A 21897-nucleotide genomic window follows, 5' to 3' on the forward strand; every position below is an offset into this window, starting at 1 on the left:
CCGTTATCTGACAGGACCCTACGTTAGGTAATGTCATCCCAAAACCTCCCCTTCCCTTCCCTCAACTCCTCTCTCTCTTTTAAGATGCTCCTATTTGCTCAGGCTTTTAGGCATTTGCCTTAGTATCACCCTATGTGGCTCGATGTCAAATTTAACTCTCCTAATGCCACTGCCCTCAATATCCCCTATATGGCCCCTTCCCCAAGTGCCTCATTTCCCAAACCCCTCTGCAGTACCTGGCTCATTTCTGACTACAGGTCATTATTGTTGGGATTGTTTGAGCTCAGATCTGCATTAGTGGAAAGTTCAGGGCACAAGTTATCCCAGTAGGTCATGCAACAACATTCCAAATCTCAAAACTAGATTATGTCTGCATTTCAAAAGTACTTCACTGACAATAAAGCACTTTCGGCTAACAAGGCCATGGAAGGCGATATATAAATGCACATCTTTATTGACCAGTTATTTGTCTCCGTTACTTAACAGTACGGAGGAGACATTTACTGTCCAGCAGAAAATAACAAACCGGTGTTTCTTTAAATAGAGATAAAACAGACATTTTAAACCAATGAACTCAGCATACAGTAAAACTCTCATAATCCGCTAACCAACCGTTCAGAGCACCCGATTGTTGGGCATCTGGCTCACTGGGGAAAGTTTGCCTCACTCCCTTCCGATTTGCCCCGCTTTGCTCGCTCCCATTCATGGATCTAGTTCCCATACTTTGTCTGACCCGCCGGGCCCCAGTTCCTGTGCTCCCTTCCATTCACCGGAGCCCCAGTTCCCACGCTCCCACCTGACTCCCCAGGGCCCTGATCCCTGAGCTCCCTTCTGGATTGCTGGGGGGCCACTTCCTGAGCTGTCTTTCAACTGACCTGTCCTGTTTCCGTGCTCCTTTTAAATGTAACTGGTTCACTGGGAAACCTGTCATATTGATGCAGAAGTGAATTAAAAATGTGCTGTGGACATAATAAGAGCAAATTTGCTAATCTGGCACCACTAAAGTGCCAAGTGTGCCGGATTATCAGAGTTTTACTGTACAGCAAATACAAACTTTCATTAAATAAGGTGAAGCTTTGCATTTTAATCACCAAGGAGCCTGTGCCAGAACACGCAAGGAGCTTAGCTGCAGATCAGCTATCCAAGTGAGTAAGGATCGGAAGTGCAACGAGTAATTCGTCACGTGGGACGGGGCAGGAGTCTCCCCATGTAATGTAGCTTCATTACTCCGTACCATGTTTGGTTGCTCCCTCAGATCTTACAGCAGTAAGTGGGGAGCAATGATGGGAGCTCGTGGGACGGTGATGGTTCTCTCACACTGTTGCTTCAGTCACAGGGTGGAGAGTCCAAGGAAGGGAAACTGAGGGCAGCTCCAGCAGAGCCCATGACTGGCCTGGATGGCAGGGTTCATCCTTCTCAGGTTCAGCGCTCAGTCTTGCTTGGACGCACTCGCTGGGTGAGAGGAATTGAGCTCATGTTGCGTGTCCAGCGGGACATCAGGATGCTGATTATCAACTGGGTTGGCACTGTGCTCCAGGGTGCCGTAGGAGAAAGAGCCACTCAGTTCCGGCTGCACTGGACTCTTAACGAACATGCTCCTGAGCCCTGGAAAAGAAACGAGTTTTGGATCTTCATCAGACTTCAGCTGTGTGGGGAGATCAGAGGGAGATTTGGGTGGAATAATATCAAAGCTATCAGGGCGGTCTGAGATCTTCACTGTGGGTGAAGATCTTCACTGTGGGTGTGATCTTCACTGTGGGTGTGATCGTCAGATGTGGGTGAAGATCTTCACTGTGGGTGTGATCTTCACTGTGGGTGAAGATCTTCAAATGTGGGTGTGATCTTCACTGTGGGTGAAGATCAAATGTGGGTGAAGATCTTCAAATGTGGGTGTGATCTTCACTGTGGGTGAAGATCTTCAGATGTGGGTGTGATCTTCACTGTGGGTTGCTCGTCAGATGTGGGTGTGATCTTCACTGTGGGTGAAGATCTTCAGATGTGGGTATGATCTTCACTGTGGGTGAAGATCTTCAGATATGGGTGTGATCTTCACTGTGGGTGAAGATCTTCAAATGTGGGTGTGATCTTCACTGGGTGAAGATCTTCAGATGTGGGTGTGATCTTCACTGTGGGTGAAGATCTTCAGATGTGGGTGTGATCTTCACTGTGGGTGAAGATCTTCAGATGTGGGTGTGATCTTCACTGTGGGTGAAGATCTTCAGATGTGGGTGTGATCTTCACTGTGGGTGAAGATCTTCAGATGTGGGTGTGATCTTTACTGTGGGTTGATCGTCAGATGTGGGTGTGATCTTCACTGTGGGTGAAGATCTTCAGATGTGGGTGTGATCTTCACTGTGGGTGAAGATCTTCAGATATGGGTGTGATCTTCACTGTGGGTGAAGATCTTCAGATATGGGTGTGATCTTCACTGTGGGTGAAGATCTTCAGATGTGGGTGTGATCTTCACTGGGTGAAGATCTTCAGATGTGGGTGTGATCTTCACTGGGTGAAGATCTTCAGATGTGGGTGTGATCTTCACTGTGGGTGAAGATCTTCAGATGTGGGTGTGATCTTCACTGTGGGTGTGATCTTCACTGTGGGTGTGATCTTCAATGTGGGTGTGATCTTCAGATTTGGGTGTGATCTTCAGATTTGGGTGGAATAATATCAAAGCTATCAGGGCGGTCTGAGATCTTCACTTTTAACTCAAAAAACAGAAATTGGCAAAATCTTTTGATTTTCATGGAGTTATGAAGACCCTTTGTTTCTCATGTCATGTCTTACATCCATGGAAGGCTGCTTGGTTTATATTTTTTTCCGCAGTAGAACACTCTGCAGCAGTATATGTCGGTCATGAAGACCTAACTCTTATATTCATTTTAATTTAAGAATAATGTACGTGACTTTCAAAATGCTCATATGGACTACTTAGCAATCCCGTTGTGGTAACAGAGTAAATCAAGGCTTTTATAAGGGACTGGAGAGGTTTTACCTCAAAATAGGAGAATGGGCCGGACTCTATAAAAGAGCAGTAAAACAAAAGGCTGACAAAGTAAAATTTGAGCAGACATGAGATGAGAAACAAAGGGTCTTTATAATTCCATGCTCAAAGGGTTTGCCAATAAATTAAGGTAAAGTCTGAATTAGCCTGCTTATTGAAGTCAGTTATGAAAAACTTCTCCGTGACCAAATGCAAAATTGAAATTATTTATGAAACATTTATTGTCCCTCTCTCCACAGATGCTGCCTGACCAGCTGAGTATCTCCAACATATTCTGCTTTCACTCTGTAAATGTTATTACTACCAATTTCAGTTTAGTCGTGCTTTATAATTACTGATACATCTGTAGTTAAATTATTATTAATAACCATGAGTACTTGATTTTGCCAAACATAATAAAAAATGAAAAGCTTTCCTGAACAGAACCAAAACTAAAAAGAGCAAAACTCAGGCCCTAATTATCTGTCAGGCCCTAATTATTATCAGACTGAACATGCTGAATGTCTCCTTTGCAGACAAGAAATCTGAGGAATGCTCCAATAAACATCGTGAAAGGATAAACAAGGAGAAGATGTTCTCACTTGTGGTGGAGACCAGGACAAGGGTTACAAATCTAATGGAGGATTCAGGAGAAACATGTCTACTGGAGACTGATGACAAAGTGGAACTTCCTACTACATGGAGTTGTTGAGATGGGTGGTGCAGGTGTACTTAATGGGAAGTGGAATACACACAAGGGAGAAAGGATATTATTAGAGTCTGACTGCCAGTGGACACACATTTAAAATGATAGCTGAGGGAGACGGGATGTTTCTGAGGAGAAACTTTATTTTCTCAGGGGGCTGTTTCTGATCTTGAGCTCACTACCTGTGGTAACAGAGTCAATCAGGGCTTTTATGAGGGAACTGGAGAAGAGCTCAAGTAAAAACAGGAGAATAGGACTCACTGGATTGCTCTTCAAAGAGCTGGTATGGAATTGATGGGTCTGTTTACCATGTGGGTGAGAAAAGACTTACCGCAAACATAAACTCTGATGTACAGCAGTTGGACAGTGGGCTGTGTCTGTGCTAAGGATCAAGTGCCAAGCAAAACCATTTTAAGTACATATGTGGTAACTTTCAGTGAAATGCTGGGATGCTGAGGAACTCTCAGATGCTTCATGGATTCAGGATAACCAAGTGTGCAGAAAGTTTCTCCAGTTGTTTGGACGTTGAGTTCAGGGTTAGTGACATTAAGGAGCTGCTGAAATCACTGCATGGTGTTCAGAAAGCTGAAACTTTCCTGGATGCTGCTCACCCCAGAACTAGAGAGTTCAGAGTAGCCATCAGCCAGGATATGAGGAGATGGAGAATTAGGGTGTGTGGCACACTTAAACTCTTCAACAGCGCTGAATACCAGGGAGGGTGATATCCCCATTGGGGAGAGGGGGTGGGCACGTAGAAAAATTCATGGCAATCAGGCAAAGTCAACATGACTGCGTGACTGGGAAATCATAAATTTAAAATTTTATTTACAGCGCGGTAACAGGCCCTTCCGGCCCAACGAGTCCGTGCTGCCCATTTTAAACCCAAATTAACCTACCCGTACGTCTTTGCAATGTGGGAGGAAACCGGAGCACCCGGAGGAAACCCACGCAGACACGGGAGAACGTACAAACTCATTACAGACAGTGACGGGAATCGAACCCCGATCGCTGGTGCTGTAATAGAGTAGCGCTATCCGCTACGCTGACTAATTTATTGGAATTTACTGAAATAACATAGAACCAGTGCATGGACTATATTTAGATTTCCAAAAGACATTTTAAGTGCCATATCAAAGGTTATTGTGGAAAATAAAAGCTCATGATGAAAGAAGTAACATATTGTTATAAATAGAACTCACAGAATAGAGAGTGGTCTTTATCTGGTTGGCAAAATGCGATGTGCCACAGGGAGCAGTGATGGGGCCTTAACTTTTTACTATTTACATCAATGACTTGGACAAAGTCACCAAAGATATGGTTGTTAAATTTGCTGGTGATAAAATGATTGAAAGGAAAGTAAATTATGAAGAGGGTGTAAGGAGTTAACACAGGGATGCAGAGGGGATAAGTGAGTGAGCGAAGGTCTGGCAAATGGAATGTGATGTAAGAAAATGCAAAATGATTCATTTTGGCAGTAAAAGTTGAAAAAAAAAGATGTTATTTAAATGATGAGAAATTGCAGGGGGATCTGGGTTACTGGTGCATGCTTTGCAAACAGCTAGTACTCAAGTGGAGTAAGTAATTGAAAATGCCAAGAGAATAATATCATTTATTGTGAGGGGAATTCAACACAAAAGCAGTCTTATGCTTCAGTTCTATTGGGCATTGGTGAGAGCACATCTAGAGTAACATACAGTATATGGTATTAGAGAGCTTATTTAAGGACCAATGTTAAAGCATTGAAAGTAGTTCAGAGGTTTAGAGACTAGATTGTCACCTGGAATGGATGGATTGTCTCATGAGAAAAGGTTGGACAGGATGTGCATGTACTCACTGAGTTTTAGAACAGAACAATTGACTGAAGCATGTAAAAGATCATGAGATGTGTGGATAGATGTTTTCCTCTTTGGGAGTTTCTAGAAGTAAGGGTTATTGTTTAAAAATAAGGGGCAAGGCAGAGATGAGGTAAAATATTTTCTCTCAGAGGGTTGTGAGCTTTTTGGAATCTCTTCCTCCAAGGGGACTCTTTGAATAGTCTTTGACCATTTTCAAGGCAGAAGTAGATAAATATTTGAAAAGCATGGTGTGAAAGGTTACCACAGGCAGAGAGGCATGAGGAGCTGAGCCGTGATCTTATTAAAAGGTGGAGCAGCTTGAGGGGCCGAGTGGCCTATTCCTGCTCCTGATTCACACCTTCACATATACGTGTGTATTCGTTCACTCCCCTCACCATCTCCATCACCTTACATTCACCCCTCACCCTCCCTTTGTCACCTCACTCTCCCGTCTACCACATAGCTCTTCTGTTCTGTGCTGCCTCTCCCTCTCTACTCCTCATACCCTCCCTCATTACTTGCTCTCCCCCTCCCTCACACACTTACCTTCTTCCCAAGCTTCCATTTCACTCTCTTGCAATCCCTTCACGCTCTCCCTGATCGCCACCCCATTGTCTTGCACCCTCTCTGTCTCCGGCGATCTACTTTTGCTCCCTCATACCCCACCTCTCTCTCACCACACACAAACCCTCCCATCCACTCCCCAGGCTCCCCATCCTCCCCCTTTGTTCCCTTGTGCCCACCTCCCTTGCAATGTTGCCTGTCTACTTTAACCCCTTTTGTCTTCCTCCCCTTCACTCTACCCCCTTTAGCCCTTCCCTTCTGCATCTTTGCTCCATCACTGCCCCCCCCCCCGCACATCTCATTCCCTCACCTATGACCTATTTGCTCTCTTCTCCTTGTATCTTCACCCTCACACCCCCACCTTCCTTCCCTCACACTCGTGGCTTCCTTGCTTCCCTCAGCTTCTCCTTCGTTCCCTCAGCCTCCCATCTACACCTTTTTATTCTTTTGTGCCCCCCCTGCCCTCCACCTTTGCCCCTAATCCTGCTCTCCCAATCCCTCTTTGCTTCTACCTCCTCCATCTGCAGCCTCTCCCTCTCTCGCCTCACTCCCTCTCTCGCCTCACTCCCACCCAACTCACAACTGTCCCTTTGATCCATCGTTCTCTCACCCACTACCTTGTAGTTCCCTCAGTTCTATTCCGTGCCCTCCGCCTTGTACCCTTGGACTTCTACCTCACTCCCTCTCCCTCTCGGTCCCTCGCCCTCCCCTTTAGTACGTTAACACTCCTTACCCATGCCTCCTTGGTCTCCAACTTCACCCCCTTGGCTCCCTCACCCTTTCCCCCTTTGCCCCTGCTCCATTGATTTGCACCTTCACTCCATCGCCCCCTCACCATTTGCTTTCCTTCTTCACTCTCTCCTTTGGCCTCTTGCCTTCTCCCTTGGTTCCCTGCTGCCCCTTCTGTCGTCAATCATCCTCCCCTCATTCCCTCGACTCCTTCATACTCCCTGCTCCATCGTCCTCCCTTTGCCTCAACCCCTCCTCCTTTGCTTCCTTGCCCTCCATTTTCAACCCATCACCATCTTGGCTCCCTCCCCCTCCCTCTTGCCCTTCCCCACTATTCCTTTGCCTCACCTCCCTCGCCACCCTCTCCCTAACACTCCCCTACATCCTCACCCTCCCTTTGCTCTCTTACATAATTTCCTCCGTGCTCCTGTGCGCTCCCTTCCCCTTTCTCACCCTCACCTGTTGTTGCCTTGATCTCCATCCCTGCTCTCGCAGACCTTCCCCACCTTGATCACTTCCTTCAAAACTGAGCTTACCCTTTTACTCCTCGTCCCTTGCTCCTTCCCCTCTCTCATGGGCTCTCCCCGCGCCCCTTCCCCCCACCTTCACTCCCTCCCCAACTTTCTTTGCTCCCTTCCGTTCATTCCTTCACACTCCCCCTTCACTTCCTTGCATCCTCCTTCCCCTCACAATCTTGACCTTGCTCTCCCTGCTCCCTTGCCCTCCATCTTTGCTCTTTCACACTCCCCCATCACATCCTCACGAACCACCCCCCTTCCAAACCCAGTGTTTCCTCATATATCCCTGGCTCTGCCAGCAATGTGCATCACTACTGACCTGGAATCACATCCATGTTGATGTATGGTTCAAAGGCCTTCTTCTTGCTCTGCGTAATCAAAAAAACTCCTAGAAAGGCGATGCAGGAGCTAAAGAAATTAAGAAATCAGAATCAAAGAATCATACCCACAACAAGTCCTCGCCAAATCCCAGTACAGCAACTTAATTAGTTCCTTTCTCTTGATCTTTCTTTGTAGTAGAGTTATTTTTCCTTTTTGAAACCTCCAATGGATTCCCTTGCAACCTTTCCTCCAGGGATCGAGTTCCACATCCTAACTATTTGCTGTTTAAGAAATTTACTCCATGAAAGATCCTAACTTTCTACTTCATTGTTTAATCTAAATTATATAAACAGTGAGAACCAGGTTGCTTCTGAGGTCAGCTTGGACAAATATTACTTGGTGATCTCAGGGCAGTAATAGCATCCGGGGAAGAAGAATGAATCTATAAGACCAGTGAAGAGTCAGCTAAGGCTGGGCAGGAAATGGAAATAAGAAAGCACGGGAATGAGGAGAATGGAAACCGGGGCGGGTGGTGGTTGGCATAGTCAATTGCTTTATGGATAAAGTTAGTAGTTTTTGCCAAAGTGGCCTTAAAACAAAAAGCACAATGTACAACTCTCCTGATTCATCACTCCCCATGTACACTGTGAAGAGTGTATTTAAGTCTTTACTCTAGGAATCACTTTCCCAGTGTATGGTGCAGAATGAGGATCTAGCACTTTATTCCTGATATCACATTCCTTATGTACTGTGCTGAATGTATTTATCCCTTTACTCTGGATATAATTCACCTTGACTGCACCGCTGAAGGATTATTTAAAGTTGAAGAGTGTGCCTCATTGAGTGTGGGGCTGGTAGAGTGGAGGGCGGCGGGGAAGGGGAGGGAACGCCTACACAAGCAACATGAGGGAGCAACATTTGGAGCAGGAGATTTGAAAAGAGGTGAGCCTTTGTGCTTGTGAGTTTCACCTTACAGGAGTCTAAAGGAGACACATTTGCAAGTTGTTAATAGTTGATTGGCTCACTGGCTAGTTAACAGCAGCCAATAAAAAGTAGTAAGGGTCCAGCCAATAAAAAGTAGTAAGGGTCAAGCCAACTGGCCATTTTGGGGGGAGGGGAAGTAGAGGCTTTGGCTCAAGAGGAGTGTGCCAGTGCTAGAGTGGGGAGCTAATGAGTTGGTGACTTGGAGTGAGAGTAAGGGATTTGAGAAGAAGTTTGTTTCACTTGCAGGAACTTAAGAGGTAAATTTGGTGATCGGCTAACTATCAGCAGCTGATATAAAGTTAGGGTGAGGTGGAGTGGCCATTTTGAGAGTGAATACCAGGCTTCAGTGAGGAGGATGAGCAACACTAAGGTAAGATGAGGGTGGGTTCTTATTCATTTTTTTCTGCCTCTTCTTTTTCCCTCAAAGCTTTGTAGTCATGATAGGTGAGCACAGACCCATGTCATGCTCCTTCTGTGCAATGTGGGAACCTGGTGAGGCTGCCAGTGTCCTTGATGACTATGTGTGCAGGAAGTGTGTCCAGCTGCAGTTCCTGACAGATGGCATGTTGGCACTGGAGCTGTGCATGGATTCACTTTGGAGATCTGCAATGTTGTGGATAACATGTTTAGTGAGTTGGTTACACTGCAGTTTAAAGGCCTAGGGAATGGACGACCAACAGGCAGGAGTCCCCTGTGGTCATCTCCCTCCAAAACAGATATACTGCTTTGGATACTGTTGGGGGTGATGGCTCATCAATTATGGCACTGTGAGTGGCTCTGCTGCACAGGAGGGCAGGAAAGAGGGTGGCAGAGCTCTAGTGGTCGGGGATTCATGGTGAGGGGAATAGACGGGAGCTTCTGTGGCTGCAAATGGGACTCCTGGTTGGTGTGTTGCCTCCCAGGTGCAAGGGTCAGGGATGTCCCAGCAGCTGTAGGGCATTCTGGAAGGGGAGGGTGAACAGCCAGTTGTCGTGGTGCATGTAGGTACCAATGGTACAGGAAAAAAGCGGGATGGGGTCCTACAAGCTGAATTCAGAGAGCTAGGAGATAGATTAAAAAGTAGGACCTCAAAGGTAATAATCTCAGGATTACTCCCTGTGCCACGTGCTGGTCAGAGTAGGAATAGCAGCACAGTTAGGATGAATGTGTGGTTTGAGCAGTGGTGCAGGAGGGAGGGTTTCAGATTCTTGGAGCACAGGAACTGGTTCTGGGGGAGGTGGGACCAGTACAAACCAGACTGTCTTCACCTGGGCAGGACTGGGATCAATGTCCTTGGGAGATTGTTTGCTGCTGCTGTTGGGGAGAGTTTAAACTAATATGGCAGGGGGATGGGAATCCATGCAGAAAGATGGAGGGAAGCAAAGCAGAGACCAGAGCAAAGGTTAAAAAAGTGAGAGTAAAGTACAGAAAAGTCAGATGCAAAGGACACAAAGGTTACTAGATTCTAAAAGGACAACAAGTGTAAGGGCACTTTATCTGAATGTCTGTAGTATTTCAAAACAAGGTCAGTGAACTTGTGGCACAAATCCGTACAAAGGGGTATGATTTACTGGCCACTACAGAAATGTGGTTGTAGGGTGAAATGAGTGGGAATTAAATATCCAAGGGTATCAGGTAATACAGAAGGATAGGCAGGAAGGTAAGGGAGGTGGAGTAGTGCTCTTAAGAATGAGATCAGGGTGATAGTGAGAGACTATATAAGATCTAGGGAGTAGAATGTTGAGTCCATCTGGATAGAGATTGGGAATAGTAAAGGGGGGAAAAAATCACTGGTGGGAGTTGTCTATAAGACACCAAATAATAACATTACAGTGGGACAGGGAATAAACCAAGAAATATTTGATGCATGTAAGAATGGAATGGCAGTTGTCATGGGGGACTTTAACTTCCACATAGATTGGGTGAATCAAGTTGGTTGAGGCAGTCTTGAGGAGGACTTCAGAGAATGCATCTGTGATAGCTTTCTTGAACAGCATGTTAGTGAACCTATGGAGGAAAGTGCTGTCTTAGATCTGGTCCCATGCAATGAGACAGGGATGCTCTTGGAAAGAATGATCATAATATGATTGAATTTCTCAGACAAATGGAGGGTGCAACAGTTTGATCTAAAACCAGTGTAATGTCTAAACAAGGGGGGCTACAACAGGATGAGGGAGGAGTTGGCTAGAGTAGACTGGGAACACAGGCTATATGGTGGGACAGTTGAGGAACAGTGGAAGACTTTAAAAGAGTTTTCATGGTGCTCAATAGAAGTATATTCCAGTTAAAAGCAAGGACAGTAAGGGTGGGGAAAGCCAGCTTTGGATAACTAAAGAAATAAAAAGGCATCAAGCTAAAAACTCATGCATACAAAGTCACCAAGAGTAGCGGGAAACTGGAAAATTGGGAAAACTTTTAAAAAGCAACAAAGAACCACTAAGCAAGCAATTAGGGAAGACAGATTATGAAAGTAAACTGGCACAAAATATAAAAAGATAAAGTTTTTATGATTGTATAATATGTAAAAAGGGTGGCTTAAGTGAATGTAGATCCCTTGGAAGATGAGGGGAAATTAATATTGGGTAATGTGGAAATGGCCAAGGCCTTGAATGACTATTTTTGTTTGTCTTCACAGTGCAGGACACATCTAACATGCCAAAGAGATGTTATGGATGTGATAGGAGGTGAGGACCTCTATATAATCACTGTCACTGAAGAGGTAGTGATGAGCAAACTAGTGGCCTAAAGGTAGCCAAGTCCCCTGGTCCTGATGGGATGCATCCCAGGGTACTGAAAGAAATGGTGGAAGTTATAGTAGAGGCGCTTGTGGGCAGGTCCTGGTGGACTGGAAGACAGCAAATGTCACGCCTCCTTTTTTTAAAAAATGATGTAGGCAAAAGGCAGTTAACTATAGGCCAGTTGGCTTAAAGTTTGTAGTTGGAAAAACACTCGAAGCTATCATTAAGGAAGAAATAATGAGACATCTGGATAGAAGTGGTTTCATCAAGCAGACAGCCTGGATTCAGGAAGGGCAGTTCCTGTTTGACAAACTTACTGGAGTTCTTTGAGGATATGAGTGCAGTGGATTGAGGAAACAAGTGGATGTTGTATACTTGGATTTCCAGAAGGCATTCAATAAAGTGCCACATAAAAGACTTGTCCATAAGATAAGGATGCATGGAGTTGAGGGTAAGGTATTACCATGGATAGAGGATTGGTTAACCAATAGAAAGCAAAGTTGGCATAAATGGGTGTTTCTCTGGTTGGCAATCAGTGGTGAGTGGGGTGTTTTAGGGGTTGGTGTTGGGGCCCACAACTGTTCACAATATACATTAACAATTTGGAAGAGGGGACTGAGTGTAGAATATCCAAGTTTGCACAATTTGCTTTTCCACTCAATTTAGTGTCATCAGCAGAGGATGTGGAGAGTCTGCAGAGATATAGATAGGTTAAGTGAGTGGGCAAGGGTCTGGCAGATGGAGTACAATGCTGGTAAATGCAAGGTCATCCATGTTGGAAGGAAAAGTAGAAGATCAGATTATTTAAATGGTGGAAGATTGCAGCATGCTGTTGTGCAGAGGGACTTGGAAGTGCTTGTGCATGAATCGCAGAAGGTTGGTTTGCAGGTGCAACAGGTTATCAAGAAGGCAAATGGAATGTTGGCCGTCATTGCTGGAGGGATTGAATTTAAGAGCAGGGAGGCTATGCTGCAATTGTACAGGGTACTGGTGAGGCTGCACCTGGAGTACTGCGTGCATTTCTGGTCTCCTTGAGGAAGGATGCACTGGCTTTGGAGGTGGTGCAGAGGAGGTTCACCAGGTTGATTCTGGAGATGAGGGGGTTAGCCTAGAGTGGTCACCTGGGACTATACTCACTGGAATTCAGAAGAATGAGAGGGGATCTTGTAGAAACATTAAAATTATGAAAGGTATAGATAAGATGGGAGGCAGGAAGGTTATTTCCACTGGCAGGTGAGACTAGAACTAGGGGACATGGCCTCGAGATTCAGGGGAATAGGTTTAGGACAGATGAGGGGGAAAAACTGCTTTTTTCCCCCCAGAGTAGTGAATCTGTGGAATTCTCTGCCCAGGGAAGCAGTAGAGGAATTAAGGGTTATGGGGGGGGGAGGCAGGCAGGTAGGTGGATCTGAGTCTGTGGCCAGATTAGCTATGATCTTATTGAATGGCAGGGCAGGCTTGACAGGCCAGATGGCCGCCTCCTGCTCCTATTTCTTGTGTTCTTATGGGAAATGGAGCCCATGTTGTTGGATCACTACAGAGTATAGTGGATAGGGAAACTACAGTTGAGTGTTTCCAACACATCTTCCTTTCTCTTTGGCTGTGGCTTCTCTTTCCCTGTCACTTTGGTTCTTCTGACAAAGATGTATCATAGCCTTCTGGACACAGCATTTGATTTGACAATTTCAGATGGTTAGCTGTTCTGTTCCTGTGTTTCACATTTCCATCATTTGTTTTTTTTTCTCTCCCCTTCTGATTTGGTTCAGATTTCATTCATTCATCTCCTTCACACTCTGGTTCACCACCCACTTTCAGCTGACAACATGACCACTTGAGTTGTTCAGCCTCTCCTGCCCTTCACGCAATCACAAACTTTCCTTTGTTCCCTCTATCTCTTAGCCTTCTCTGCAACTTTTTTTTTGAATGGGAAACTTGCCCCAGTTCTAATGAAAGGTACCCTGATGTTAAACATTAACTCTTGTTTCTCCCTCCACGGATGCTGCCTGACCTGCTGAGTACTTCCAACCCTTCTGGTTTTTATTTCAGATTTCTGGCATCTGCAGTTGTATTTTAGAATTACAGGAAATATTTACCATCTGACTCTTCATATCACATGATTTTTGGACAGTATAAAATGGGTATTTACCCATCCAGGTTCAACATCACTCTGGTGCAGAGTAGAATGAGTATTAACCCCTTTTTCACATTCTCATTTTCTTACAACATAGGAGGTGGCCATTCATCACCTGGAGCTCATGCTGGGTCTCAGCAATCCCATTCTCCCATTTATTTCCCTTTAACCTATATCCTCTCTCATGCCCATCAACAGCCTGATTCTCTTGTCACTCACCTGCCCCAGGGGTAACCTACAGTGCCCATTATCCTACATCCAGCACCTCTGGATGGAGGAAACCAGAGCACCCAGAAAAACTCTACATGGTCACAAGAATGTGCAAACTCCACATAGACTGCACCAGAGGTCAGGCTTGAATCCAGGTCATTGGAGCTGTGAGGCAGGAATACTACCTGCTACAACACCCCACCATCTAATGCCCGATATTACTGCCCCATAAAAATTTACAAGGATTTATCTGATGACGTGACTTCACATCAATATTGAGGACTCTGAGGTTCTCCTTCCCACCTGTGTTTAATTGTGCTGCTACATCTAATGATGGGTCAGGACACACCCAGAGACTGGAGGAGCCTGATATGTTGTGATTGGGTGGGAGGTGGAAACAAGGGTAGAGATGGAGACTGTACTGAGTGACCTGATGTGACCAGTAATGTTCCCTAGGTTCTGTTTGTAGTCTTAACTTTTCACCATGTATATTCACATCTAGGGAAGGAACAGAGTTGTATATGCCAAGTTTCTGAACAACACCAGATTGGGAGGCAAAGTACCTTTTGTAGATGGGAGCAAGAAGAATAAATGAGCAAGTTTAAAAACATGGCTAGTGAAGTTTTATGTAGACAAGGATGAGATCATCCAATTTGAATACAAGACAATCAGTGAGAGACTAGGGAGTGATCTAGATGTCTAGGTAATAAATGACTCAAAGCTAATGGAAAGGCACATGGATTAACCTCATCCTGGCATGGATGAGAAAATTATATATTTTTTGAGCTCTGTTAGGATGATGATATCAACAATTTATTTTAAGTTTAGTTCAAGTGCCTCAATCACTCCTGTTCCTCTGGTGCTCAACAGTTTGCAGAAGGTCTTAAGCATACCAAAAGATGCTGCATTTTCTAAGGGCACCCAGTTCAAACAATTGCCGATACTTGCTGTAATACATAGGGATGAATGTGCTTTGGATCTACAGTGTCTTAGTCAGGCTCCAACTGAATGATGTATTTACATTAGGACAGCACACTTCACAAAATCACAATTGGCCTTGGAAAGGATGCAGTATATTATACTCAATATTTCTTAGCTCCACCCACAAGGATTCCACCTCCTCTGACCCAATATCCTTCCTTTCTATTGATTTTATATCACTACTAACCATCATGGCCACACCTCCCCCTCTGCCCACCCGCCTATCCTTCCTATACACTGTGTACCCCTGGACATTCAGTTCCCAATCACATCCATCATGAAGCCATGACTCGGTGATTGCCACAATGTCGTATTTATTAACCTGTAGTTGTGCCACTAGGTCATCTACTTTATTCCTAATGCTACAGCATTTAAATATAGTACGTTTAGTCCGGAGGACTCCTATTTTTAATTATTACTTGCCAATCAATTTTTGATTCCAATTTACCTGGGTCAATCCCCTTTCGACTCATTGAAACTACTCCATATATTAGGAATATTTTGATTGACTGTTCCTTAGCCTTTTCTCTATCTACTCTAAATCTGATTTTACCATCACTATTACTCAGATGCTCTTCAAACTAAAGATGGTCCACTTGTCCCCAAGTTCTCCAGAAATAGGTCAAACACATCTTCCATTTTTTATTGGATACACACAGTTCCTCTGTTGCTTCACCTCTTTGCTGTGAGGAGGAATGAAAATGTGAGAGAGAAAATGATTGAGAGAGAGAGAGAAATGCACAGGAGGGTGTGATGCAAGACTTGACTCTGCTAATTCTCCAGCAACTAGTTAGGAGCTGTACCAAGTTTGGGGCAATTTCCTTGGCCCCAGGACTGGTGGGAAAACTTTATCCCACTTTCACTCTAGGTCTGTAGCTCTGTTCAGATCCAGGTCTAATCCAGTGTTGACTTGCACCTGGCTCAGTTACCAACAGCTGGAGCAGGGGCAGAGCAAGGGGTGTGAAATGCAGACCAGCTACCCCAGACTCCTCTCCCCTTATCCAAAATAAACTAGTTTTAGTCTGCAAGCATATGTGTTACCAACCTGTTTGATAATGGGCCAGAGCTGCCAATGATGGGGTGTAAGAAATTGGGCATGAGCAGAGGAATGCACAGTTGGGGAGCAGCAAGTAGAACACAGTATTTTAAGTTGCTTCATTAGGGATTGTAAAGGCAAGGCAGTTTCAGTTGGACCATTTTAAAAATATTGGAATTCTATTATCAACCTGAAATTAATTTGTAGTTAACTTGGATTCATCTTTTAGAAGATCCTTTTTTTGGATTCTCACCTGCATCTCTCTCCAGTGCTAGTTTTATTCATCAATACAGCCATCCATTTTTTTTTCATCACTACCTTTCCTGAGTACCCTGTGGCTAGAAACATGACTTCAGTCCTCGCCTTCATTGAGCCAGACTCTGTTATTGCTGTTACATCAAGTGACAACTTGCCTCTAAGTAGCTCACTAATGTTATTGGCCCAGTTCCATGCATTCACACACTTCAATTACCCTGCACTGCCTGGGATGCAAACCTCCCACAGCAACGAGAACTTGTGTATTGCCCTCAACACAAGCTGTGGCAGGTAGAAGAGAAAAGGTGGCCAAGAGTAAACAAAAAAATGATCATTACTCATCAGAAGTTGGAACAGGAAATCTGCAAGCATTTCTGCTGCTATTGCCAGAGGCATAAATTAATCCTGCTGCTGCTGCATGGACAGAGCACTTACAGCATCAACCTACCCGAGGATGAACATGCAGATGTGAAGAGCATCCGAACCATTGAACTCTAAGTAAAACGTGGCCCCTAGGAAACAAAACAAGTCAATCAGGATGGGCTGGATTTTGTTGTCTTCACTGCCACCCCTCTGACCTTCACCAACCACCACCCCCTATATCTGCAGACTGCAACACTACACACAAGCTCTCTCTATTCACAGGGACTGCTACCACATTTGGAGACTCCACATGAACCAAAGGGGGCTGGTACACCATGTGCACCTTCCCGAGTAATTCCTGTAAACTCCTACCCCATTTGCAGTCTCCTAACTATTCTCAAGCTGTTAACCCACTTGTAGTGCCCTTATCCATTACAGCATTCTATTACTAGCCACTGAATAGCTCCTGGAGGTCATTAGCTTGTCACATTACATGCCAGCTGAAAGGCATAGATACTCACCAGCAATGACAGCGATGGTTGTGGAAAAAATGTAGCTGACGCTAGCAATCTGGGAAGGATCATACAGCTCAGAAACCTCACGCAGGAACCTTCAGTAAAACAAGGAACAGCTTCAGTCTCATGCTCCACACCACACTCGCCAAGAACATAGTGTACTAACACTAAAACCTCAGTACCTCCCACGCCATACTGCAGACCAAATAATAAATCCATTCCAAATTGTAAAGAGGCAGTCTCTGACTCACTGTCCCAGAGTCTGAAAGAACAGCATGTGCAATAGTGTCCTAAGCATGAAAGGACATCGCCAATCTCATTAAGGGACAGTGCCTGATCCATGGTGCAAAAAGAATTGTCTCACTGTCCCAGAGTGTAAAAGCACAGTATCTTATCCAGTGTCTTACAGTGACCAAGGCTGACACATTGTTCCAGAGGACAGTGTTGGTCATACTGCTGCAGAAAATAAAGGGATAAATGAAAAAGTGCTTGAATTATTGTTACAGAGTTTAGAAAGACAGTGTCTGAAATACAATGTAAGTGGCAAAGGATAAGAATAAGATCTTTACTAGTCACATGTACATCGAAACACAGTGAAATGTATCTTTTGCATAGTGTTCTGGGGGCACCCCAGACAGTATCTGACCCTCTGTCCCAGAGAGAAACAGCAGTGTCTGAACTACTGTAAGAGTGTGAAAGGATAGCGTCCACTGTCCCAGTATAAAAGGATATTGTTCTACAGTGTAATAGGACCACGTTAGATTCACTATCCTAAAGATAGTAGCTGACCAGGTGAAAAGACAATTGCCGAACCACTGTTCCATGAGTAAAAGAACACTGTATAACCCAATGTTCTGGAGTGTGGGAGAGTCCGACCCACTGTCCCAGAGTGTTAAGTGGTAGAAAACATCTTTTTCACTGTGTCTGCTTAAATGAATAGCTGAGGTATTGACATGGACAGTGAAAAGGTTGTATGTGACCCATTATCTCCGAGTATGAAAGGACAAGGTTTGATCCACTCTCAGAATGGGCAGGAACAGCATACGTTCCACTGCTCCAGGGTTTAACTGTTGTCTGTGACTTACAGTCCAAGTTAAAGGAGAATCTCTGACCAATGTGCCAGGAGTAAAAGGACATTATCTGTCTTTTCACACTTGTACAATGTATATGACACACAATGTCTGAGCGTGAAAGAAAGTGATTACCTCATAACCCCTGATTGTGAAAGAATACAGTTTGTCTCACTACCCCAGAATGTGAAAGTGAAAATTAGAAAAAAACTGCAGATGCTGGAAATCTCAAATAAAAATAGAAAATGCTGGAAATAATCAACTGCTCAGGCAGCATCTGTGGAAAGAGAAACAGAGTTAATATTTCAAAGACCCTTCATCAGAACTGGTAAGAGTCTCTGATTCACTTCCCCCCAGAAGTAGTGTGCAATCTGTGAGCCCTTTTCCAAGACTGAGAAAATGCTGTGGGTAACCCACTATACAATGGTGTGAATATTTTGCATCTGTCTTCACAATAAAGTGGGAGATACAGACTTTGACATTAAGAAGGAAGAATGTAGTATTTTGGAAGTAATGAACATAATTAGTGAGGATCTACAAAAGTGGATAAAGCACCAGACCAGATAAAATGTATTCCAGGCTCTTTAAAGTAACAAGGGAGGAAACGGTGTGGGCTGCGACTATCATTTTGCAATCCTCTTTGACCATAGATGGTGCTGAAGGACTGCAAGGTTGTTGGTGCAGTACTGTTGTATAAAAAGGGAGAAAGGGATACACCAAATAACTAAGGCCAGTCAGCCCGACATTAGTCATGGGCAAATTATTAGAAGTTGTTCTGAGGGACAACATTAATAAGCATTTAGAGAGCTGGAGTTAATGAAGGATGGTCAGCATGGATTTGTTTAGGGAAGGCCATGTCTTACTGACTAAAATGAATTTTATAAAAAGGTAGCAAGGAGTGTCAATCAGGGTAGAACATGTGATGCAATGTGCATGGATTTTGGCAAAGCATTTATCAAAGACTGGTGCAGCATAGCAGATTGGTCAAGAAAGTAAAAGCCAATGGGATCCAAGGGAAAGCAACACAAGACTAAAAGATGTTTGTGACAGAAAACAGAGGGTAAAACGGGAACTTTAGTGACTAGAGGGCTGTAGGCAGGAAAAATTCTGTGGAGCTTGTACAAGGCTCCTTGCTTTTCATAGTACTTGTAGATGACTTGGGCTTGTGCATTGGCATTAATATAGATGTTTGCCACTGAGACCAAAATTGGCGGTGTGGTTGATTGCAAAGAAGAAAGTTTTAGGCTACGGAAAGAATACTATGGACTGATTAGATAGGCAGAAACATGTCAAATGGAATTCAAAGCAGAGAAGTGGGAGCTTGTATGCTGCAGTTATGTTTTCTGGAACAATGAAGAATGAGATGATATGTAACTGAGTCTTATAAAATTGAGAGGCCTTGGCAATGGTAAGTAGATGGGATTTATTTCCCTTGGCAGAGTTCAGTAACCAAGGGATATAGGATTAAGTTCATTTGGAGCAAGATTAAAGGGGAGTAGAGAAAAGATTATTCTGCTCAGAGGTGGATTTGGAGCTCGTTGCTTGATAGGATGGTGGAGCAGAAACCTTCAACACATTAAAAAAATTACTTGGTTGAACAGCCATAACCTGCCAGACCACAGACCAAGAGCTGGAAAGTGGGATTAATTCTGGCTGGCATCAGTACAATGGGCTCAATGGCCTCCTTTGTTATCACAAATTTGATTCTACAAATCCAGGTCGTGTGAAAGAAGTGTCTTATCCAGACCCATAGTGCAAAGGAACAGTATGTGACCTCTAGTGCCTAGAGTGAAAGGGCTGGATCCGACACAGTTCAAGGGAGTGAAAGGACAGTGTCTCATCTGCTGTCTCAGTATGTTAACGTTCTGAGTCTGACTCAGCAGAAATGACTGATTCACTGTCATAAGATGTGAAAAGAGAATATTGGACAGTGTCTCAGTGTGAATGAACCCTGAGTTGCCTCCAGGCCTAGAATGTCAAAGGGCTACGTCAAGTACAATATGCCAGTGATTGAGAAGATGATGTCTGACACTCTGTCTAGGGGTATGAAAGAGGTCAGTGCCTGATCCACTACCCAAAAGTGGGAAAGGATAGTGCCTCACCCAATTCTTGAGAGTGAAGTTACTGAACCACTGCCCCAGTATGTGAAGGGACAGTGTTGACCCACTATTCTAGCGTGTGAAAAGAAAAACAGTTAGAAACCTACTGTCCTAGAGTGTGAAGGAACCAAGTCTGACTCTCTGTTCCAGTTCGGAAAGACAGTGGAAAAGGAGAATGCTCACAACTAATGTCGGGCTGACTGGCCTTAGTTATTTGGTGTATCCCTTTCTCCCTTTTTATACAACAGTACTGCACCAACAACCTTGCAGTCCTTCAGCACCATCTATGGTCAAAGAGGATTGCAAAGTGATTGTTGTAGCCCACACGGTTTCCTCCCTTGTTACTTTTAAGAGCCTGGGATACATTTTATTTGGTCTGGTGCTTTAACCATTTTTGAAGATCTTCACTAATTAGGTTTATTACTTCCAAAATACCATATACTTCCCTCTTCATATCAACATCTGTATCTCCCCCTTTATTGTAAAGACATGCAAAATATTCACACCATTGTATAGTGGGTTAGCCATAGCATTTTCTCAGTCTTGGACAAGGGATCATACATTGCAGACTAATGTGACCTACTGTCCAAAAGTGTGAAAGCACAATATATGACCCAGAATGTGAAAGGATAGTGTCTTACCCACTGTTCCAGAAAAGAAGAGCACTGTAACCAAGTGTAAAAGAACAGTGTGGGATTGCAGGTAATGTACTGTTATGGCTGGCAAACATGAGACAAAGACTAGGAATAAAGGGATCCTTTTCCAAATTGCAGGCAGTGGAGTAATGTAGAATTTAACACTTGAACCTCAGCCAGTCACAATACATACTAATGAGGGATTTAAAAATGAGGGAATTAACTAATATCTACAAAGCTAGGTGGCAGTGTGAGCTGTGAAAAGAATGTAGAGAGGCTCCAGGTTGATTTGGAGAGGTTGAGTGAGTAGGCAAATGCATAGCATTTACAGTATAATGTGGAAAATGCGAGGTTATCCTCTTTGGTGGCAAAAACAGGAATGCAGATTATAATCTGAATGGTGAGAGATTAAAAAAGGAGCAAGTGCAGCGAGCCCCGAGTGTCCTTGTGCAGCAGTCGCTGAAAGTATACATGCAGGTGAAGCAGAAGGTCTGTTGGCCTTTGTAGTGGGAGGAGTTGAGTACAGGGGCAAGGATGCCTTACTGAAATTGTACACGGCCTTGGTGAAACCCTATCTTGAGTACTGTGTGCAGTATTGGTCTCCTTGTCTGAGGAAAGATATTCTTGGTATGGAGGGAGTGCAACAAAGCTTCACCAGACTGATTCCTGGGGTGGCAGGACTGACATCTGAACACAGATTAGGACAATTGGGCTTGTAGTCACTAGAGAAGAATGAGAAGGCACCTCATTGAAGTGTACAAAATCCTGGAAGGACTGGACAGAGTAGATGCAGCAGAGATATTCCAGAACCAGGGGTTACGGCCTAATGAAACGGGGTCGGCTGTTTCAGACAGAGGTGAGGAGGTATTTCTTAACCAGTGTGATAAACCTGTGGAATTCTCTACCACAGTGGGCAGTTAGGACAAATCATTAAATATATTCAAGAAGAAGTTAGATATAATATTAGTGGGTAAAGAGATCAAGGGATATGGGGAAAAACAGGAGCAGAGTTTTGAATTTGGATTATCAGCCATGAGCATATAAAATAGCAGAGCAATCTTGAAGGACTGAATGACCTACCCCTGTCCTAAGTTTATGGTTCCGTGTGACCAATTCTCCCAGACTTTGATAGGACAGTGCTTACTCATTAGATTTGAAATTGCACAATGTGTGACCATCTGACTTCCCACATTATAGCAGTGTGAGAGGCATAATCTGAGACTGTGAAAGAGCAGTGGATGATGCTAT

The 21897-nt window shown here is 44.2% G+C and overlaps 1 protein-coding gene across 1 annotated transcript; it reads right to left on the minus strand.

The window, feature by feature from the left end:
• Positions 1-436: 436 nt before the first annotated feature.
• Positions 437-16956, minus strand: LOC127581769 (NIPA-like protein 3). Its single transcript, XM_052036462.1, has 4 exons — positions 16852-16956; positions 16416-16479; positions 7652-7740; positions 437-1605 (listed from the first exon to the last, which is right to left on the minus strand). Exons 2-4 carry the CDS (start codon positions 16427-16429, stop codon positions 1430-1432), a joined length of 279 nt encoding a protein of 92 aa, XP_051892422.1. The 5' UTR covers positions 16430-16479; positions 16852-16956; the 3' UTR covers positions 437-1429.
• Between the last annotated feature and the right edge of the window lie 4941 nt (positions 16957-21897).

This window comes from Pristis pectinata, chromosome 22 (genome assembly GCF_009764475.1).
Source record: "Pristis pectinata isolate sPriPec2 chromosome 22, sPriPec2.1.pri, whole genome shotgun sequence".
NCBI classification, from domain to species: Eukaryota; Metazoa; Chordata; class Chondrichthyes; order Rhinopristiformes; family Pristidae; genus Pristis; species Pristis pectinata.